General features: G+C 41.4%; 3 protein-coding genes and 2 long non-coding RNA genes across 6 annotated transcripts; 4 read left to right on the top strand and 1 right to left on the bottom strand.

Moving 5' to 3' along the window:
• Positions 1-1,182: 1,182 nt before the first annotated feature.
• Positions 1,183-2,356, top strand: LOC143001190 (uncharacterized). Its single transcript, XR_012963691.1, has 3 exons — positions 1,183-1,428; positions 1,846-1,961; positions 2,219-2,356. It is a non-coding gene; the product is annotated as an uncharacterized LOC143001190 (long non-coding RNA).
• On the bottom strand, positions 1,820-5,518 carry LOC143001188 (uncharacterized). Of its 2 annotated transcripts, XR_012963690.1 has the most exons (4): positions 5,370-5,518; positions 4,725-4,827; positions 3,178-3,322; positions 1,820-2,923 (listed from the first exon to the last, which is right to left on the bottom strand). It is a non-coding gene; the product is annotated as an uncharacterized LOC143001188 (long non-coding RNA). The 2 variants fall into 2 exon arrangements; XR_012963689.1 differs by lacking the exon at positions 1,820-2,923 and having other exon boundaries at positions 3,091-3,322.
• A 1,356-nt stretch (positions 5,519-6,874) lies between these two features.
• LOC143001369 (solute carrier family 2, facilitated glucose transporter member 11-like) lies at positions 6,875-11,022 on the top strand. The gene is made up of 12 exons (XM_076150936.1): positions 6,875-6,949; positions 7,042-7,140; positions 7,650-7,810; positions 7,890-8,014; positions 8,496-8,625; positions 8,746-8,894; positions 9,180-9,367; positions 9,710-9,820; positions 10,018-10,119; positions 10,415-10,490; positions 10,598-10,725; positions 10,834-11,022. Exons 1-12 carry the CDS (start codon positions 6,875-6,877, stop codon positions 11,020-11,022), a joined length of 1,533 nt encoding a protein of 510 aa, XP_076007051.1.
• A 788-nt stretch (positions 11,023-11,810) lies between these two features.
• On the top strand, positions 11,811-18,288 carry rbm19 (RNA binding motif protein 19). The gene is made up of 24 exons (XM_076151052.1): positions 11,811-11,936; positions 12,023-12,205; positions 12,777-12,890; positions 13,035-13,076; positions 13,436-13,670; positions 13,751-14,013; positions 14,114-14,173; positions 14,268-14,346; positions 14,456-14,527; positions 14,706-14,909; positions 14,998-15,128; positions 15,262-15,383; positions 15,484-15,580; positions 15,686-15,796; positions 15,902-16,102; positions 16,180-16,249; positions 16,368-16,507; positions 16,596-16,656; positions 16,784-16,863; positions 16,957-17,015; positions 17,340-17,453; positions 17,569-17,674; positions 17,786-17,906; positions 17,994-18,288. Exons 1-24 carry the CDS (start codon positions 11,901-11,903, stop codon positions 18,074-18,076), a joined length of 2,784 nt encoding a protein of 927 aa, XP_076007167.1. The 5' UTR covers positions 11,811-11,900; the 3' UTR covers positions 18,077-18,288.
• Positions 18,289-18,849: 561 nt separating this feature from the next.
• Positions 18,850-22,481, top strand: plbd2 (phospholipase B domain containing 2). Its single transcript, XM_076151050.1, has 12 exons — positions 18,850-19,053; positions 19,386-19,479; positions 19,581-19,739; positions 19,831-19,931; positions 20,024-20,238; positions 20,415-20,509; positions 20,672-20,832; positions 21,138-21,233; positions 21,317-21,388; positions 21,475-21,627; positions 21,712-21,874; positions 21,958-22,481. The coding sequence occupies exons 1-12, from the start codon at positions 18,893-18,895 to the stop codon at positions 22,126-22,128; spliced, it is 1,641 nt and encodes a 546-aa protein (XP_076007165.1). The 5' UTR covers positions 18,850-18,892; the 3' UTR covers positions 22,129-22,481.
• The last annotated feature ends 38 nt before the right edge of the window (positions 22,482-22,519 follow it).

Genomic DNA, 22,519 nt, shown 5'->3' with positions numbered 1-22,519 from the left:
TTACTACTGGTGTTCCCCAGAGCTCTGGTTTTGATCCCCTTTTATTCATTATCTACCTTTTCACTCTCTGCCAAATTGTCAGGCATTTTTGCATACAATTTCACTGCTAAGCGGATTAAACTAAGCTCTATCTGATATACCACCCCCTTCCCTTTTTTACTGCTTACTGCTTAATCATGGCTCACACACAATTACATGTGTGAGCCCTCTAAGGTTAGACTGTTCCTATACAGCACTTACATTTAACTAGTATGAACATTTAAGATATGCACAAAGAAACATGAAATGGTTGTTGTCATGTTTTGATAGGGCACAATGTAAAATCAACACATGAAATCACAAACATGTCAAACACAACTGAGAAGTAACTACACACAGCTATGGGCTACATGAACAGGAGGTGTGATTGGTGAATTCTGAGCCAGACAAATACGAATGTTAGGTGGGCTGTGATAATTTTTTGGGAGTAATATAATTATTAATTTGGTGGTTGTACCTGATAACTGCAGTCATTTTAGTGACAAGATGAGATGTGCTGAATTGGTCAAGGCAGGCAGTGGCTCAGTGGGTAGTGCTTCTGCTTGGGAACCGGAGGGTCGCCGGTTCGAGCCCCTGCGGGGGTGCCCCTGAGCAAGGCACCGAACCCTTAATTGCGGTGGTAATGTAATGTAAGTCTGCCAAATGATCGTAATGTAATGTCAATGTGCAGTGATCATGTGCTGTAGTGATGGGAAGTTCGGCTCTTTTCCGAGAGCCCGCTCTTTTGACTCGGCTCCCAAAGAAGAGCCGGCTCTTTCGACTCCCGATCGGCTCTTTATTTAGGATCTTTTGTAGCCTATAGCTTACCTTAACTTTGCAAAAAGATCAATGTTTATGTGTTGAAAAGCCTTTTGCTTTCAGTGTTTTTATGAGAGACCTTATAATTGCCTAATTCTGTGCATTTATTTTATTATTTAACAATAAACTTCAAACAAATCCACAGAACAGAACCAAACTCAAGGTAACATTAATAATGTCCTCAATTAAACTTTTGTATTGGACAAATGAACGAAATTGCTAACAAATCCACAGAACTACGGTGGCCGAGAACCGCCACCGCTGCAAATAAAAGAAGCGCTGCAAAAATAAAAAAGCTGGTGTGCAAAAATAAAAAGCTGGTGCAAAAATAAAAAAGGCGATGCAAATAAAAGAAAGTCTGCAAAAAAGAAACGCTACTGCAAATAAAAGAAAGTCTGCAAAAATAAAAAAGTCGGTGCAAAAATAAAAACGGTGATGCAAATAAAAAAGCCACAACGGAAGAGGGTTACCGGGGACTGTTTTTGCCGATGCACCTGTGTGAGTAGAAGACGACGCCGACGCACCTGTGTGAGGAGAAGAAGACGGCGACGACGACGAGAAGAAACTACGAATAGGAAAACGAACTAGAAAGTAAGTGAACATGATAGTGTTTAATGTCGCTACGTGTACTTTTTAATGTGTTATTTGGTTAGGCCAGGTAACCCCAGGTTTGAAGTTGAACTGGAGAATGCCGGTGTATTGTTAGCTTCGGCTAACACGGGGAGACCACTAACGAGAGTGGAAGCAACTGACGGCTACAGCTTATTACTATCGTTGTTGTTGTTGCTTGTATCATTAATAGTCATGCTAACAATAATCTAAGGCGTGGGTAACAATAGTTATTTGGATGAATGTGAAGTTTAAGCTGTGTGAGGTGGCCAGGGACTTTTGTGAAAATACCATGACCATAATGTCAGATTGAGGTATTGAACTGACGGCTAAAATGTTCATGCAATTTAAGTCCAAAGCAACCTAATGATACTTGTTTTTTTTGTTTGTTTTTTGCAGATCATAATGAATTGTCCTTTTTGTGGACACCAGCAGCCTCCGAAACTACTTTGTCGGATTCAGAGGTGATCATCATGAGTCCAAGCTCTGCAGAATTCAGTGCAGCTGATACATTGGTGAGTGCCACATTTGTTGTGTCTTACATTGATTATATTGTAAGTTCTGTCTGAAAATGAAAATGTTTCTAGATTTTACATAGAAGCCATGTTTCTGATGAAACGTGCCAAAATAGCATTTTAAATTACAGTAAATGTTGCAGTGTCCTGGCCTACACATATTTTACAAACTTCAATATTTATGTTCAAATTTGTTCAGCTCTAGTTCTGTCAATCAAATTTGAAGTGCTCACTGATATATTGTTTTTTACTTCCAGATATGGGAACCTGCAGATGGAGAGTCAAGCACTGATTCAGCAGCTCTGGTAATTGTAGCTCCGAAACATAGTCTATCGTTCACACTTAGCCTTGTCTGAAAATATTGTCACACAATCAAGGCTTAAACTACTTAAAAGAATGTGTCACGCTCTGACCTAGAGATCCATGTTTGTGTACATTATATTAAACATTTCATTTTTAGACTGTTGTCAAGACCGCACATTTTTATTGTATTTGATATCAGGAATGTGCTTGCAGCTTCAGCTTGTTTCTTTAAATAAAAAATAAATAAAAAAACTACAGACTGTTCTTTTTTTTTTTTTTTAAGATTTTTTCAGGCATAGACAACTTTATTACAGACATTTGTACGTTGCTTTGGACAAAAGCCTCTGCCAAATGACAGGGGAGAGAAGAAAATGACAGCAGCAATATACAGCAGCAGCAAATACAACACATAAAAAGAAGTTTGTTTTGGTGTTGTCACAACACAAATATGTCCCTAAAATTTTTACAGACCAGCCATGTTTTTCAGGGTGATGTAGTTCTCTACAGCTGATTCCCACTGCAAAGGAGCTCTTACACCACTCTGTCGTTGCAGTTCTCCAAAAAGAGTTTCATGCTCATCCCCAGCAGGAGTTGCTGGCACTGGCATGATGCTGGTGATGTGGTTCAGGGTTTGGGCAGATGCTGGGAAACCACAATTGCTAGGAGCAAGTACAGGAAAGTGTTCACACTGAGCAACACATCAATTAAGTTTCACTTTCATGGTCATTACAATTATCTCCAGAGTTTCTTACAGGACAAGGATGCAGAGACCCAAAGACAAGCAATGATCTTAGGTTAAACTAAGTATCAAATATTAGAGAAAGCATTGCACATGAGGGAAAACTTTATTGTGAATCTTAAATTTTATAATCAAAATGTTACAAAATATTTTCAAGTGCAGTTAAGTACCCACATTTTAGAGCACCACATTATTTCAGTTTTTACGTAATTAATAATAAATAAGGTGACTCCAGGAGGTGAACTTTGTGTTTGCAGGGCTGCCATTGAAGAGATGCCTCTCCCTCAAGTCACTGAACAGATCCATCCAAAATTGGCTCCTAGATAGAAAACACAAATTCATCCAGGTCATCGTTCTTCAAGAGGTTTAGATTAATGTACAAGTCCACTTACTACTGACTCATGCCTTTTGGAGATTTCACTACAATATACCCTTTCCTTTAAAAAGCACAGCAATATACATTAAACTGAGAAATAATATAAATGCATACAGCAAATACAATAATCCAGGGTCAAGTAAAACATAAATGAATTAAAAGTGACAGAAACCTTTGTTTCCGGAACCAGCTTTCAATCCGCTGGTTGGATGTTGAAGTGCCATACATGTGGCTTTAAGCTCCTGCAAACTCGTCTGCATGCTCTGATCTCATGGTACATTGAATGGCGGCCATTATTCCATTTTCAGTGCCGCAATCTGTGCGGAGCCGCTTTGGAAAAACTCCATGCTCAACTACACAGTTGATGTAGTTTTGAGCAATTACTGAAGGGTCGTTGTTCGTCTTTCCACAATTCAGCCACATAATTTTTCTGGAGAAGCCATCAATGCAGCCACTTATGCCAATTCCAAAAGGTTTTAATTTATTATACCCATCAACGTGCCAGGTTTCGTTTGGTCCCATTGAATGATATGCCCTTCGAACAAATCTACGTCTGCAGCGATTCTCTGTTCCACATGGATCCAGCTCTGCCATTAGGTGCATCGTCTTGTCTGACGACAAGAGAGTGTTTCCGTTTCAGAATCTGCAACATCGCTCTATACCCTAAAAGCTGGCCTGATCCCTTTAGCTCCTCGGAAATAGCTGCCTGCACAGTAGCAATTGGAGTGTAGTTGATCCTTCTGGTCAGGCTTGCATGTTTTAGTCTTTTTTGTAGATTGCGAAAACTGACTGATGTGTTGTGTTTGGTTTTCAGTAAGTCCACTATTATTTCATAACTATGGCCCTCTGTGAAATATTTTTGGATAAGTTCATCCACTGGAGTACTAGCTTCAGGACCTGAGGGGTAGGACGGAGGACACTATATTAGAGGCTAAATGATGAACTGCATAATGAACATTTTCAATTTTTACAGAGGTGAATAAATGAGATTGTTAAGATTATCATGTGTGGGTGACATGGTAGTTAGTGATTAGTTATTGAGGAATCAAGCTATTCAATGCACTCGTTAAAGTTAATTAATTGAAAATGTCTTTATATAAAAGTAGCATAGTGCAAAACACTCAAAATTGTTGCATAGGATTTTTTTACAGGGATCAGTAGCCTACTAGACTAAGAAACTTTCTTAATTTTTCATGTCTTCAAATTCATTGTATTCCACATGCCTCTGTTATGGATTTCACCATATGAAGTGGTATATTCATGACTAACAGACAGTATATTCTCTGAAAAAGCATAGCAATCCATCATGTTTAAGAACCTCATTAACTGTCAGAAAGAAATGTACCTTCATCTTGAAGACTCCTTAGGAACCTGACATTTCTACAGCATGAGCCACAATATACCAGGACGGATGGAAGGTTCACCCCACAGAATGGACAAAACATGACCTGGTAAATGACAAAGCAAAAACAGTCAAGTTTAGGATTCAATCTGACATTATGGTCATGGTTCTTTCTCAAAGGTCCCTGGCCACCCCACACAGCTTAAACTTCACATTCATCCACATAACTTCTGTTACCCACGCCTTAGATTATTGTTAGCATGATTATTAATGATACAAACAACAACAACGACAGTAATAAGCTGTCTTCACTGTAGATAGTCACCACAAAACGAGCTCACTCACAGAGTCACAGTCAGATGTTGGTCCAGAAAGTGTGTCTCCAATGCTGCTGAAGCTGTTTGAATCTGAAGCTACTTAAATAAATGAGTGTGATGGCATCACGCTAACAAAACGATGTCATCCAATAACTCAAACTCCAGCTATGATGTCAAACTGACATCTGGTTAGTGGTCTCCCCGTGTTAGCCGAAGCTAACAATACACCGGCATTCTCCAGTTCACCTTCAAACCTGGGGTTACCTGGCCTAACCAAATAACACATTAAAAAGTACACGTAGCGACATTAAACACTATCATGTTCACTTACTTTCTAGTTCGTTTTCCTACTCGTAGTTTCTTCTCGTCGTCGTCGTCGCCGTCTTCTTCTCCTCACACAGGTGCGTCGGCGTCGTCTTCTACTCACACAGGTGCATCGGCAAAAACAGTCCCCGGTAACCCACTTCCGTTGTGGCTTTTTTATTTGCATCACCGTTTTTATTTTTGCACCGACTTTTTTATTTTTGCAGACTTTCTTTTATTTGCAGTAGCGTTTCTTTTTTGCAGACTTTCTTTTATTTGCATCGCCTTTTTTATTTTTGCACCAGCTTTTTATTTTTGCAGCGCTTCTTTTATTTGCAGCGGTGGCGGTTCTCGGCCACCGTACAGAACAGAACCAAAACCAGAACCAAACTCAATGCAAACAGCATTAGTCCTCAGGGCAGGTTGGCATTCAGGAAGATCAGATGCCTCAGCTTGGATGGGCTGATACGATTTCGCCTCTCCGTGAGTATCTGCCCTGTTTTGGGCAGATATTGGGCAGATCTTTTGATGTTGCCCTGTCACTTGGCTCAAGCATGCAGGTACGCTCAGCCTGGCCCGCCCACTCAGCGCGCTCCCCTCGACACACACACACACACACACTTTGCGGAGCATCACACCTTGCTCCCCCTTCCTCCTCATCTTTTGATGTTGCCCTGTCACTTGCAGGTACGCTCAGCCTGGCCCGCACACACACACACACACACACACACACACACACACACACACACACAACTTCACACTTAACACTTCTACTGGCCCTGTAGTTACTTGGTATCGGATCGATACCAAATACCCGGTAGCGCCCAACTCTAGAGTCAAGTGGTGTGTCTGCCCCGCCCCCCTCTCTGTTTACACATCCTTAAGTTATTATCATTATTATTATTATTATTATTTTTATCAATTCTCACGTGAATGCCGCATGCTGGTCGCCATGCTGGCCAATAATAACAAAGCTCTGTCGTAACCAGAGCTGGGACTGAGCACTGAAAGTGAAACCTAAGCAGCGAATGGAAAAAAGCTGGAAGCCGGCTCTCACTCGATTGCGAGCCGGCTCTTCTGATTCACTACAAAGAGCCGGCTCCCAGAGCCGATGCTTGTGCGCATGACCCATCACTAATGTGCTGTACTTCATGGTTGGAGTGAATGACTTTCACAATTAGTTCAGGATTTTATTGTCACGGAGGATTTTCAGACAAAGCGAAGTCTACAAAATGGGGGAAGGGAGGGTCTGCATGAGTTGGAAAGAGATTGTGATGTGAGGTCAGCTATTTGTCTGTTTTTGGAACAATAGCAAGAAAGTCAATGCAACTTTGGCTACATAGAAACATTATGAACCACTGATGTGCATGGAATAATGTGGTCTGGTTTTTCACGCTACACGGTCATGATGTGACAGCATGTGCGTTGGGTGATACAATGGATATAGTCACCCTATTGTCAGAGGATGTCAAGGGAGGAAAGCCTTGACATTAAGAAGGAAGTAGAAACTTTGAAGAAAAAATTACCAACAGAATGCTAAAAGAAAGAGCAGATGAAAAGCAGCCTCTGCTTATTATTGACAACACAGGAAATGAGTGCAGATCAAAGGTATGTAAGCTTTAACATGTTGAAATAGCTGTGTCCTTTATTTCATCATGGCAACATTAACTGTTTCTTCTCTGTTGTTTTTTCATTGACAGTTTCCAAATAAATCCCTTCTGCTGGCAGCTTCAGCTGCATGTATAGGTGGTTCCTTCCAGTTTGGCTATAATATTTCTGTTATCAACGCACCCACCATGGTAATAACACCACCTATTCCTGTGCTTTTTTGTGAAATTAATGTTGTCTTGAATGATTGAGGATCATAATGTTTGGAACTAAGGGAACAAAAGGTGCCACAGGATCAGACAAAGAGGCTTCATGTCGGTCACACAAAGAAAAGAACAATTAACATAGGCCAGGTTGTTTAAATTATTCTTTGACATGAAAAGTTGGACTATGAAAGTTGGACCTCTATGAAATGTAATTCCAATTTCATACCTCATTCTGTCACCTGTAACTAAAAACATAAAAATCGTTCAATTTGCATTTTATTTATCGTAGGGTTTTTGCATCCAAACATGCTGAAACCTTCTTTAAACCTGAGTTAAGTCACGCATCTTCAAACATTTTTAGATTGTTCCACACATTAAGGTTTCACAGTTTTTTTCATCTGATATTCATTTAGAAATAAAACTTGCCGAATGGAAACAATTTTAGTTCACAGTCTGAATGTGCATTTAGCCTTTTTTCCTCCTTTTATCTGTAGCATGTGCAGAACTTCATCAACCAAACCTGGCAGAAGCGTTATCAGACTGAGATATCAGAAGATGTCCTCACCTTACTCTGGTCCATCATTGTATCCATGTTCACATTAGGAGGGCTTGTAGGAGCATCTGTGGGTGGAACTTTGTCTGTTAAGCTGGGAAGGTATAAGACATTATGTTCTTTTTTATCTTATAAGTTTGGAATGAAGATGTTTCCCACTAATGCCATTTTGTTGCTTCAGGAAAGGGACATTGTTGGCCAATAATACCTTTGCCTTCGTGGCTGCATTGCTGATGGGACTGAGTTACCCCACAGGAATATATGAATTACTCATCATTGGACGTTTCTTCACTGGAATACAGGCTGGTATATGATTCACAAATACACTTAAAAACTCCCTATTTTAAGATTTAAGATACTTTATTACACGTCATTTTGCATGCAATTCAAGGCAAATCGCATGCAATTGAAATTTATCTTACACCCCCACATATCACACACACACAAACACATGCATTACAGAGGGGGTGCAGGGCAGCCATTGTACGGCACCCATGGAGCAGTTGGGGGTTCGGTGCCTTGCTCACGTGCACCTCGGCAGTGCTCTGGAGGCAAACTGGCAACTCACCAGCTACCAGTCTACTTACTTGGTCCATACGAGATTCGGACCGGCGACCCTCCGGTTCCCAAGCTGAATCCCTATGGACTGAGCTACTGCCGCTATGAAAGCATGACATTATTCACTGTGACATTATTTTTAAAAGGAACATATTTGTCTTAGTAAAAAGTTTGAAGATGACATACAAAACAATTTGAAATGCTTAAATGTGGATTTAATGTTTTGCAGGCATTGCAGTTTGTGTTGAGCCTCTTTATTTAGGGGAAATAGCGCCAACTGCACTCCGTGGTGTTATTGCAATGGGAACCTCTGTTTTCATCACTTTTGGAATCTTGACTGGACAAGTGATGGGACTGCAGTAAGTGTTGAACAAAGCTCCTACAGTCTGAAATGTTCACATCACTGTTTCAGCTGCCTTTTCACAAGAGAATGTTGTCATCATTTTAAGTAGATATGACATTTTTGTGGGACTTTACAGAGAGCTCCTGGGCAGAGAAGAGTACTGGCACATTCTGCTCTCCACTACATGTATCCCAGCATTCCTGCAGCTCCTCATACTGCCCTGCTTCCAAGAGAGCCCACGCTACCTGCTCATTGACAAAGAAGATTTTGAAGGATTCATCAAGGGTAAATAATGTTTAAACTGTCCAAAAACTGCACTTATTTCATGGTTTTACAATCTAGCATGCAAAGATTGAGGTACTAAGGGCAGTATAGTTGAAAAATAACTCACCAGAGACCTCTGCATTCAACCGCAAGGTTGTGAGGTCAAGCATGCGATCACTATCTTGCACATCACTGTGATGATGTTCAACACACTGGTATCAAACAAAAAGCTCTCATCTCCTGTGGGTTGTTCAGATGAGTCGGTTGTGTTCAGAACACATGAGAAACTGTTCATTTTGTCCACAGCACTGAAAAAACTACACGGTGGAAAAAACTTTGAAAGTGAAAGGCAGGAAATAGAGTTGGAGAGGATGACTTCATTAGGAACACAGGTGAAGAAACCCTGGGAGCTCTTTAGTGACCGCAGCCTGCGCTGGCAGCTTCTCACCGTCATCCTGCTCAACATGGCTCAACAACTGAATGGGATCAATGCTGTATGTCCACTATATCTACTGTCACCCTGTGTTGTTCCTTCTGCTGTTTCTTTTGTCAATACTTACTAATGTTAAATGTATTTATCAAAAGTAAAAACAAAAGCATGATTTCAAAGCAACTGGATTGGCTGTTAACGTGACATGACAGTTGTTTCCACCTTGGTCCAGGTGAGTGTTTGCATCTTCAATTGCAGTGCAGTGTGTAACTCTAACATGAGTCATATGTGACTTGGCTTGAACATTGACTTACAGTAGATTGTAATGTATGCACATGTAGCATTTTAACCAATATTGTGAGGTGTGTATGTTTGTATGTCTTGTTTTTATCTGTGATTGCTGTAGATTTACTTCTATGCAGATTATGTGTTCAGAGAATCTGGTATTCCGGATGATAAAATTCCATATGTGACCGTTGGCACTGGTGTTTGTGAATGCATCACCGTTTTAACTTGTGTAAGTATGAGTAACTCTGGGATCTGTAATGCAATTCAGATATGATCCAGCAAAGAGAAATAGAAATAGGGATAAGAGCTGTGCTGTGAACTGCCTGTATGATTGACTATTTCACACACAGAACAAAACACACATCACATACTGGTTCTTTTGGCCAGAATGTCTTTCGGTCCTGTGACATGTTTTGTGTCTTACAGGGTTTGCTTGTTGAAAGAGTGGGAAGGAAAGTGCTCATCTTAGGAGGCTACGCACTGATGGGCATCTGCTGCTTTTTACTCACTCTGACTCTGACTTTTCAGGTATAACAAATAACATCTATCTATCTATCTATTTATCTATCTATCTATCTATCTATCTATCTATCTATCTATCTATCTATCTATCTATCTATCTATCTATCTATCTATCTATCTATATAGATTATTTGTTATAAGATTAAAAAAACATATAATAAAAAAGATATATACGATTGTAGATTTATTCAATATTATTTAGATGTAGATATCAATAAACATGTTTTTTTGTTAGTTTTTCTTCCACATAAAATTCCATGACTCAAACCCTGGTTCTGTTGTGTGGTTCCTTTCCTCTCAGGATACCAGCCCAGTTGTTCCATACCTCAGCATGGCATGTGTTTTTGCTTTTATCCTGAGTTTTGGCTTAGGACCAGGTAACTGACTGAATAAGTGACCTCTTGATGTCTGTCCTCTACTATAACACAACTATTGTGCTGCAGTTAACACACTGTGATCTTTTATTTCTTCTTCTGCTCTGTAGGTGGTGTTACAAACATCTTTACCACAGAACTATTTACACAAAATGCTCGCCCTGCTGCATTCACTGTGTCAGGCACCATGAACTGGACCAGCTTCTTCCTCATAAGCATGGCGTTTCCCTTTGTTGTGGTAGGTAGCTGTTAGTATTGTTAGGGATCAAGACCAAGAAGCTTGGTTGGTCTCATGTCTGAATTGTATTTGTGTTACACTTTATTCTTCTGTGTTCTTTTTCCACAGATTGAACTACAGCAGTACTGTTTCCTGGTGTTCTTGGTTGTTTGCTTTTCGGTGACACTATATATTTTCTTTGTCGTACCTGAAACCAAGAACAAAACTTTCCTTGAAATCCATAATGAGTTCCAGTCCCGTCCAGCCCAGTCCCTTATTGACAGCTCAGGGACAGTACTTATGTCAACATCTTTATGAAATGTAACTTTGCAACACAATAGATCAGAATTGAGAATGTAGTGCATACAACATTATTATGATACTAAATAGATAGATAGACGGACGGACAGACAGACAGACAGACAGACAGACAGACAGACAGACAGACAGACAGAAGTGGTAGTTTATGTTTTCTTTGTGATAGAAAGTGTGTGTCTTTTTAGCTCAACTTTGGGTAGCACAATCTGTTTCCCTATATTAAAACTGCATTATATTGTTCAAGGCTCATTCTTCTTCTTCAGTTTGTCAATAATGAATAAAGAAAATAACACTCTTTAAATCCCATGGCTTTATTTTATTATTCTGGTTACTTTTTATATTGTAAATATTTATCATAATGGTAATTTACTGGTAATTCCAAATTTAAACAACAATAGAAAATAAACTTTTTTTTTTATCAATTTATTGTTAATGAGCTCTCGCGGCCCATATGCAGTACCTTCACGGCCCACCAGGAGGGGGCGCTGCCCACGCTTTGAGAGACACTGGTTCATCTCTGGCTTGGTTTAAATGTTATAATCCTTTTAGCAGCAATAATTGCTTTAATATATACTGTTTTTACATGTAGTCGTGGCTAGCAATGTAAACATTATTGATAGTTAGCATATTTGACAGCCGCCCTGCTGAGATTCTGGTCTATTTTTTTATATTTTCGAAATTAATCTTGCTCCTCAAACTTCTGGTTATTCTGCAGCGCAATCGGAGTTTTTTCGATTACTCTGGACTGGTTTAGTAACCCGGATGGATTAAGCTCCTCCCACTCAACATGGCGACCTAGAGGGACTTCCACGCTTGCTTGTTGACATTTTTCTAAATTCCAAATTTACGCTAAATTTACGGGATTACATCTTCTAACCATGTCGAGACTCATCGTTAAAAACCTTCCCAATGGGGTAAGTAACGCTTTTACACCTGAGCACGTACGAACACGTGGCGTTTTTAAAGTCTTACTTGATACTGAAAATGTGATTGTGTGCAGATGAAGGAGGACAGATTCCGGTCCATGTTCGCGGCCTTCGGCACCGTGACGGACTGCTCTCTGAAGTTCACCAAGGACGGCAAATTCCGTAAGTTCGGCTTCGTTGGTTTTAAAACCGAAGAGGACGCAGACAGAGCTCTGAAACACTTCAACAAGAGCTTCGTGGACACGTCCAGAGTGACCGTAAGTGGGTTCATCCTATATCACCTCATCATGTATTTACTTTAGTTAGACTACTGCCTTATAACTTATTGGAAGTAGCTGATGTAGAGGGTCAGAGATTGGTACGCCTATCAGCTGACCCTTTAACAGGTAGCTCAGCTCAGGGAAAAGAGAAAGGCTGGAGGAAGGGGCTAGAGAGAGGGACATCGGGGTCATCATTTTGCTTTGCTTGTTGTCTTAGTGATCCTGATCCACATAAGTGATGGAGGATGATGTAGGACTTGGCCTCAAACATTAGACAGCTCTGATAGCCTTCTCACACACCCCAAAACTAAACTAGTATTCAGACCCTGCTGGTGTAAACTTTAGTAAATGAAGTTTCTGGGAGCTTATCGATTTCAGTGTGTGAGCTACACTCTTTCCTCTCTTTCAATATGCTGAAACCATCCAGCATCCCCGCTTGTGTTGAATGTACACTCTTCCTACCTTTTAAATCTAAACCTGACAATATTGTCAAATAATTTAATTGTCATACTGTCTGAAACAGTCCTTTTTGTTCAAATCCTGAACCCAAGTTGATCTTGAATTTCAGGTGGAGATGTGCAAGGCTTTTGGAGACCCCACCAAAGCAAAAGCCTGGAGCAAACACACTCAGAGCTCCAGTCAGGACAAATCCACCGGGCCGAGTGACAGCGACAGCAAAAAGGTAACAGTAACAGTGGCAAAGAAAAGGCTTTAATACAAAATCCCTCTGCGAGAGAATGTATGACATCATTGCAGCCCTGAGTCTCAATTTCCTATTTCATTGAGAGAGATATACTGTCTAATGATCAATGTTTTCTGTCCTCAGAAAACGAAACAGAATAAAGTAACCATCAGCACACTGGCAAATGTGAGTGAGATTTGTTGCTATTTGTGTCCAACAACTGCAGTCGGCTGTTTCTGTTGTTATGTCATCATTTATCATCATTTAATTTGCACTAACATCTCTTGTACCTGTGGATTTAAACCATGCTTCAGTCTGTAATTGAAGGTATATCTTATGTATAATTTCAATGTGGACAGTGTAGAATCAATGATGGCACACAGATGCGTACAATCACAGATTAGACCTGTTGTTGGATGTACTGTTAATATACGGTACATCCTTATTCAACATAATTATAATAATTTCAACTCTAAAGATCAGCGCAAATGTCCGTCTAATTATGATATTGATTATGTGGCTTCTTGTCCTATGTGTATGCTCAGCTGGAGGACGATCAGGGATTTAAGGAGTTCATATCAGTACATCAGAATCGCAGTCAAGCACCAACCTGGGCCAATGACACCGTGCAGCAATCAGGAGAGAGCCACCAGACAAAGATCCCAGACAAGAAGAAACCCAATTCAGATGATTACCTCAACTTTGATTCTGACCAGTCTGAAGAGGAGGAGGAGGCAGAAGAGGAGCCTGATAATGAGGAGGATGATGATGTATCTGAAGGTTGGTAATGCTGCCCTCCTCTTAGTCTTTTTAAACGATGCATATGTATGCACATGCACCAAGTATGTTGTTGCTTTCAGGTACCACCAAAGAGGCATTGAAATCTGGCTTGTCAGACATGGACTACCTGCGCTCAAAAGTGGCACAGACAGCAGACACCGTGGCAGAGAGCGGAGAGGAGGAGGAGGAGGATGGTGAAGACGGTGACAACAAAGAGGATGAATCTGGCCCCGTCCAGGAAGGGGACAGTGACTATGAGAGTGGCGACAGAGAAAAGAGCAAAACTTCAGTTTCTAATGTAGATAAGAAGCAGAGCAAAGACAAGAAAACTGCCAAGCAGGAGGTGAATCCTAACAGAAATCTACATGTTCATCACATCACAGTTCAGCACGACTCGCAGAGAAAAGTTTACTATGATTAACACCCTGATCCGTCTCCATCAGATGGAGCCAAGTACAGATTACACAGTAAAGCTGAGAGGAGCACCGTTCAGTGTTAAAGAGGTGACGGACCAACATCATTCTTTTACCAATGGGGTGTTTCTATGTCTGCTTTTAACACGTTTAACACTGGTATTTGTTTATATGACATCAACAGCAACAAGTACGAGAGTTCATGACCCCGCTGAAGCCTGTAGCCATCCGAATTGGGAAGAATGAAAGTGGGAATAGAACAGGTATGTGCATGTTTACACACTGTGTACTTATAGTATCTGGTGGTACTGCAATATTTGTACGGTAAGCAGGAAATGTATCACTACTGGTGTGTGTGTGTGTATATTTCAGGATACGTTTATGTGGACCTGAAATCTGACGAAGAGGTGGAAAAGGCCTTGAAGAAGAATAAAGATTACATGGGTTCGTGACAGCCTTCCTTTATATAGAGGACTTGGCGATGTGTTGGACTAAGCCACAACCTCTATGCCACTTGCACTGTTCTTCCTCTCATCTCTTCACTGTCTTTCTGTCAAACTTTCTTTGCTGCAGTGGAAGGCACTAGCCAGTAACAGCAGTTGTCCTGTGCGTGTGTTTTCAGGGGGCCGCTACATTGAGGTCTTTCGTGTGGATAAGTGGATGGGCAAGAAGGACAAACGGGAGACGGATATCGACAGGAACTTCACCAGGACGCTGAAAGAGGATGAGGAGGAGGAAGATGTCGCAGATTCAGGTCGACTCTTTATCAGAAACCTCCCCTACACCTGCACTGAGCAGGAAATCAAAGACCTATTTACCAAACACGGTGAGTTAAATACGCGTATGTGTTCGGTGTGCACGTGTGTCTTCATCCACTAAAATATTCAGGTTCATGACGTTTCTCCACACTGTAGGTCACATATCTGAGGTGCTCTTTCCTATTGACAATCTAACCAAGAGGCCCAAAGGGTTCGCTTTTGTAACCTACATGATCCCAGAGAGCGCTGTGACCGCTCTGGCTCAGTTGGACGGACACATATTTCAGGTATTTGATCTTCTTGCTGATGGATTGTTCGGGATATCTGCAAAGTGCAATATAATTCCTTTTGTGCCACAACTTGATATGCAGATGTTTAAGACACTTAAAATTGGAAACATCTTATCGCCCGTATCTTTAGGGCAGGATGCTTCATTTGCTTCCCTCCACAGTGAAGAAGGAGAAGGCAGAGGACTTGGGTGGCCCTGGCTCTTCGTCTTACAAACGGCAAAAAGATGCTAAAAATAAAGCTTCAAGTTCCAGGTATATATGCTGATGGTACCCTCTTCTTCTTCTTCTTCTTCTTCTTCTTCTTTGTGATTTTGTTTGCGTTTTCTCAAATGGATTTCCTGCCTCTTGTTAGCTCCCACAACTGGAACACCCTGTTTCTGGGCACCAGTGCAGTGGCAGATGCAATTGCGGAAAAATATAATACCACAAAAAGCCAAGTTCTGGATCATGTGAGTAACGTTTCCCCCTATTTTTCTTACTTCCAGCTCGTTCATTTTCACCCCCAAGCCTTCTATTTGATTGTTAGACCAGCCTGTTTTTACCTCTCTCTGCAGGAGTCAAAGGGAAGTCTGGCAGTAAGGATGGCTCTGGGTGAAACTCAGATCGTCCAGGAGACTCGCCAGTTCCTGCTGGACAATAGTGTGTGTCTGGATTCCTTTAGTCAGGTCTGTTAGCTCAGCCTCTTCTTCACTTGTTAACCCCCGTCTAAACACTTCCACACGAAGACTTTGGTTAAGGTTGCATCCTCTGGTTCTCCCTGGTGTACACAGGCAGCAGCAGCAAGAAGCACGACTGTGATCCTGGTGAAAAACCTTCCCGCCGGTGTGGAGGTGTCAGAGCTGGAGACGCTCTTCTCGCCTCACGGCTCTTTGGGCCGAGTGCTGTTGCCTCCCTCAGGACTCACTGCCGTCGTAGAGTTCCTGGAGCCAACTGAAGCGAAACGAGCCTTCACTAGACTAGCCTACAGCAAGGTGTGAACAGCTGAGAATCTGTACCTGTAACTGCATGTTACAAAGTCGTGTATTCATTGTATCTCTCATTACTGTAGTTCCAACATATCCCACTGTATCTGGAGTGGGCACCTATGGGGGTGTTCTTGCCATCCAAACCTGAGCCAGGTAAAATCTCACGAATACACACGGTGCTTGAAAAAGACGACCTTTAGACCATTTTAGATGTCAAAGGGTTTATATCAATAACGGCAACATCTTTGTACCTTGAAAACAACACTTATAGCTAAACAGAGCGCAGTGGAAGAGGAGAAGCAGAAGGACGACAAGGAGGAGGAGGAAGAAGAGGAAGAGGAATGTGTTCCCCATTCCACACTTTTCATTAAGAATCTTAATTTCAGCACATCAGAGGAGAAACTGCTGGAGGTGCGTCGAGTCAAAAATCAGACCTTCACTAGCATTCAGTAACGAGGGGTACGTAGACTGAACTGTTTTGATTTTCTCTTTGTTTCAGACTTTCTCCAAATGTGGAAAGGTCCAGTCCTGTACCATCTCCAAGAAGAAAGATAAAACAGGTACGTCAACTCACAGGTCCTTCACCCATTTATTTACTGAGTTTTCACGCGTCAGCAGTTGTTGACCAGATGATTAGAGTTTTCAGAAGTGTCCCTGGCTTTAGAGTGTACTTGGTCTCACCTCTAGGTAAGGTGCTGTCCATGGGCTACGGTTTTGTCCAGTATCAGACAGCAGAGGCGGCACAGAAGGCCCTGAGGCAGTTGCAGGTTTGTTGGCTCTTTGGTACTGTGACAGCTTTGACCCCAGCAGCCTCATACGTTAAGTGGCTTATATATTTTCTCTTTTCCCAACTCTGCCAGCACTGCGCTGTAGACGATCACCAGTTAGAGCTGAAACTTTCCGAGAGAGCTGCTGCAAGGTAAGATGGACTACAACTCATGGTGATGGGAAAACAACACAAAAACCATTTTACCTTTGTGAATAATTAAGAGAGTAAAATTCTGCAATGGCGATATATTCACTAGGAATAATGTGCATGAATTAAATTTATGAAAGAATGTCAAATTCAAAAAGGATGCTGGCTACAAATATGTGAGTAGTTAATGAATTGCATCGGTAGCCAGTAAGTCCTGTATGTGTTGTAATTTAATGAATTTGAATATTTATTTGGGCCAAATTGTTCTGAGAAGCTGTTATTATTAATATTTAATATCTTGGAATGATTCTGTTTTCTCACGTTCAGGTCCACTGAGACACGCAAGAAGAAGCAGGCTGAGAAGAAGCAGACAGGGTCCAAGATCCTTGTGCGCAATGTCCCCTTCCAGGCCACTGTCAAGGAAATCCGAGAACTCTTCTGGTAGCAGCCACATTACAAGCACTATTTTTGAAAAACATAAAACTCTGGTTGTGTGACATTCTGGGCAGGACAGCTGATATATTAAATACATTTTTTTCCTCTGTATCCTCCTCAGTACATTTGGAGAGCTGAAGACAGCCCGTCTTCCAAAGAAAGCAGCTGGGACAGGAAACCACAGAGGCTTTGGATTTGTTGACTTCCTCACCAAACAGGATGCTAAAGTTAGTGGACTTTTATTTTTGATCTGCTTTTTGTGAGTGACTGCGATCATCAAACTGTGAGTCACAAATGTAGTCACATCATTAATACTGTGTTGCTGTGTCCTCCTATAGAAAGCCTTTGCTGCTCTGTGCCACAGTACCCATCTGTACGGCAGGCGCCTCGTGCTGGAGTGGGCTGAGGCTGAGGATACAGTAGAGACACTGAGGCGGAAAACAGCGGAACATTTCCACAGTAAATCAACCAACACAGAACAATACACAGAATGTCATCCACTTAATGAATGCTGCATCTCTTATTTTGTTTATTTCTCCAATTCAGCTGCTTCCAAAAAACAAAGAAAAGCAGAAGTTCTGGAGGGAATTCTGGAGACGATGGAAACCCAAGGGACTGTGGAAGACTGAGACCCCTATACAGAAAGAACATCCAGACAGTGTTAATCCTAGACTGTCAATACCGCACAGCCTCATCACCATTCTGTGTTGATGAAATGTGGACCTTAGACCTGGTTGAAATATCGGGAACCTTTAATGTCTTGCATTGCAGATACAGTATGTTGTATAGAATCAACAAGACATAATGTCAGTTTTTATATAAAGTTTTATTTGTTGCTTTAGATTTTGAAGGTTTTGTGTCTCTTATTGTGTTTTTCTCTTTATGTGTGCTCAAGCAAACTTAGTCATTAAAAAGGCCTCCCAACCACAAGACATTTAATGCACCATCTCTACCAAAGTGATGGACAGGCTTAGACTAACAGGACCATACCCAATAGAATGTTTTATGATGACATTTAGGATTAGTTGAAACGTGAAAAACAAGGACATTTTTGGCTGTATCTCTCTAAATTCACAAATGTAGGAGATTGACTTAATGACAAACTCACATTTCGGTGTGAGCTTACTTCCGTTTGTGTTAATACAGAATAGTCGCTGCTATGATGACAGAAAATTGTCAATTGTCCATTGCTTCAGGCAGCCAACTGGGCAGATTGAAGGACACATTAGGTTTGAAGCTCTGCATCAAATGTCCGGTAACATTTCCTGGGTATGGATCAAGTTAGGGCAATTTGTATGCGGCCCAAGTAAAGAATAATAAAAATCATAAATAAAGGTTCAGGTTGACGCGTGTTGGTGGGAAGGAAAGCTTTTATTTTGGAAGGACCTCAGTAGCAAGTCATATGACTTGTTTCGGAACAGGGGGTTCAGCTTCGATCCGCAGCCATGAATGGTTTTGTTGTTTTGTTTTTATTTGGTTTGTCGGTTCGTGCTGAAATCCGCACCGCTGTCATTGACAAACAAACCGGACATCTGTCTGTCCTCAAAGGATACCGAGAGGACTTTGTAGCGTGGGCGAACTTTACCGACGACATTACAACATCTGGGTAAGTCTGTCTGGTGGATTCATTTAATTACGTTTCCTCTGTCAGCCGACATTTTAGGCGTGTTAAGCGTTCATCTTAACAATGAAGATTTTAATTCTTGTTATCGGTCATGGAGCCTAACTAAATTGCAACTGCCTCAGTCGTCTGACCTTTAATTTGTTTGACCTTTGATTGGAGATAACCTTTCACCTTCCCAAAAATCAACTGACATGTCTGTTTTTGTATATTTTTACATAATGATCATTACATCATTGCAGCCATTATACATTGATTTAGACATCCTGTTGTGACATAATCTTCATCTTGTGAAACAGCTACTGCTCTTATTTCAGATGGTCTTTCCTGGAGGTCACTACTAGAGGTCACTACAATGACAGACTCCAGGCTTATGCTGCTGGAGCATTGGAGGCCGTCGTCACATCCCAGGTCAGAAAATGCCACTCTCTAGGTGTGATCACGTTTCAGCTGTTGATACATTTTTTATTATTATTTTGTTGAATCTGAGGTGTGTGTGTGTGTCATTTTAGCTCATCTATAACAACTGGATGAACACTCTAATGGGTTACTGTGAGCCTGACACAGTTCAGTCAGGTTATTGCCAGCGTCTGAAGGCTTACATCACCACTAATCTGCAATGGGTTATGGGACAAATAGAGGAGCAGCCAGATTCAGCCTACTGGCACCAGGTCTGTGATGATTGTTAAATACAAAACACGTCTGAACAAAAACATTCACAGCCTTCAGAAATAACCTGCCCCTCATGTTTGTATCTGTCAGGTGCATCTGTCGCTGCTGCAGCTGAAAGGTCTGGAGGATGGTTATCATGAGCAGCTATCATTTCCTGAAGGAAAGTTCTCCATCAATCCATTTGGGTTCCTGTGAGTGATATTTTTTGTATAAATCAAAAACATCTGATTGTTGTTCTTCAGATAGTGAACTTTGCCTCTTGCTCTCGCCTCGTACCGAACAGGCTTTTCCAGATGGGTGGGGATCTTGAGGACTTGGAGTCAGCTCTGAACCAATCCAGCAAAAGTCGACCTCTTGGATCCGGCTCCTGTTCTGCTCTCATTAAACTGTTGCCCAACAACAAGGACCTGCTGGTGTCACATGACACTTGGAGCAACTATAAGTACATGCTGCGAATCATGAAGAAGTACAACTTTGCCTTCAGAGTTTCTCCTACAGGTAAATTATTGATTAGAAGAAGTACTGTTCCTTGCTGAATCCTATAAAATATGAGGTCTGCAGGTTTTCCTCTTTTTACAATTTGTTTCAAGTTTTTAAGCCTCAGTGAAAGACAAGCAGCACACGTGTCCTTGTTAGTTTGGGACCAAACTCATTTTTTGCTCTGATGTCTTCAGGCGGTGACGTTGTTCCTGGAGGAACTCAGGCATTCTCATCTTATCCTGGATCAATCTTCTCTGGAGATGACTTTTATATCATGAGCAGTGGCTTGGTGAGAGCTGTTTGTACCTGACATGACAAAGCATTCATTCAGCAGTCATTCATTATGAAGAATACACTGCAAGCTCAGCATGGTTTATTTGTGTTATATTTAGTTGCTATTTGAGGAAACTGGATATAAGGGTTTGTGATTCGATGTTGATCTTTTCTACAGGTTACATTGGAAACCACCATTGGCAACAGCAACCCTGCTCTCTGGAAGTTTGTCCAACCCACAGGCGCGGTTATGGAGTGGTTGAGGAACATTGTGGCTAATAGACTGGCAACCACTGGCAAGGAGTGGGCAGAGATATTCAGCAAGTACAACAGTGGAACGTGGGTTTCACACACCTGGCACCTGGTTACAATGTTTCTCCACCCATTATCACCACTATGTTCAAATATAAGCTGCTTCTTCTTTTGTTTTTACCTGTGGTCAGAATCCACATTGATTAGATTTGCTTTTGGCGATCCAAGACCAAGGAAGTATTTTGTGTTGATAAAAATAAAGGGAGCCAAGTATTTAAACATTAGGTTGAATGTCTGAAAATGGTAAATCGGCGAGACTCTTTGTTCAAATCATTCAAACCTATCGGGGTTTTCAGCCCCAACTGAGGTGTGTATGTGTGTTTGTTTTGTAGGTACAACAACCAGTGGATGATTGTGGACTATAACCACTTCACTCCAGGGATGCGTGATGGCAGTGAGGGACTCTTTGTTGTGTTGGAGCAGATTCCGTAAGTATAAAGTGTGCTTAAACAAAGGCAAATTTAGATATTTCTTTAAATACGATATGACTTCTCTTCTTCTAATGCTGCAGGGGAATGATTGTTTATACTGATAAAACGACAGAATTGCTGGAGAAAGGATACTGGGCAAGTTACAACATTCCGTGAGTACATAGATGGCTTTCTGATTGTGTTGTTTATGTTTGAAATTGTACTTTTGTTAATGTTTCAGTTTGCGCACACACTGCAGGTACTATGTGGATATATATAATGCCAGTGGCTGCAATGAGCTGGTTGAGGAGTTTGGCTCTTGGTTCTCCTTGGATCAGAACCCTCGAGCTCAGATCTTCAGACGAGACCAGACGGATGTTACCGATGTGGATTCAATGGTCCTTCTCATGAGGTAAGGTTTGTTTGGACTGGTCATTCCTGATGCCAGCTTGAATTCAAATCAATGTATCTTATGAGATTCAATGTTTGTTACTAGGTATAACAACTTTAAGGAAGATCCCTTGTCAAGGTATGATGGCTGTGATCCACCTTGGAATGGGGAAAATGCGATCTCGGCTCGGTCGGACCTGAACCCTGCTAATGGCACGTACCCATTCGGTGCCCTGAAACAAAGACCACACGGAGGAACAGATATGAAGGTTTGTTTCTCATTTCACAAGCCTCCGTCTTCCCATCTATTCTCAATGATGTTGCCTAAATCTGATGTGTTGGTCCTGTGCAGTTGACTTCCTATGGGATGTTCCGTGATTTCGCCATGGTGGCAGTCAGCGGTCCAACGTGGGACCAAGTGCCGCCCTTCCAGTGGAGCACTTCCCCTTACAGAGACCTGCCGCACATAGGTCATCCTGATACTTGGATGTTCAAGCCGATAACAGTCACCTGGTCCAATTAGTCCAATTGGTTCAGTGTTTTTATGTTACATTTTAAAGGGTTCCGTGTTCATTTCCTATTTCAATTGCAACCAAATGAACGTACTGCAAGCTGTGCTGTTAGTACGTAAAAAAAGGGACGTAATCCTCAAACCCAGTGTCACATTTATGAACAATTTAGAGAAGTTGTTGATTATTGGGACAGCGACTGTGAGGCACTGAAGCCAATCAAGTATTGCACCACTTGCAGAATTAGAAACCACAGGGGACTGAAGAGCGATGTGAATGTGATCATCGTCATCAAACTACCCTTGCTGCTGCCTTTTTTAAATTCATTTATCAGATTTGTAATTTTATAAAAAGGATTTCAGAAAGATTCTTCTTGTCTTCCATTTTGTTCAAAAGTTCTATATC

This window comes from Genypterus blacodes, unplaced genomic scaffold, assembly GCF_046128005.1.
Source record: "Genypterus blacodes isolate CSIRO-AG114 ecotype Tasmania unplaced genomic scaffold, CSIRO-AGI_Gbla_v1 ptg000053l_1, whole genome shotgun sequence".
In the NCBI taxonomy this organism is placed as follows: Eukaryota; Metazoa; Chordata; class Actinopteri; order Ophidiiformes; family Ophidiidae; genus Genypterus; species Genypterus blacodes.
This window is presented reverse-complemented; position numbering and strand designations above follow the sequence as displayed.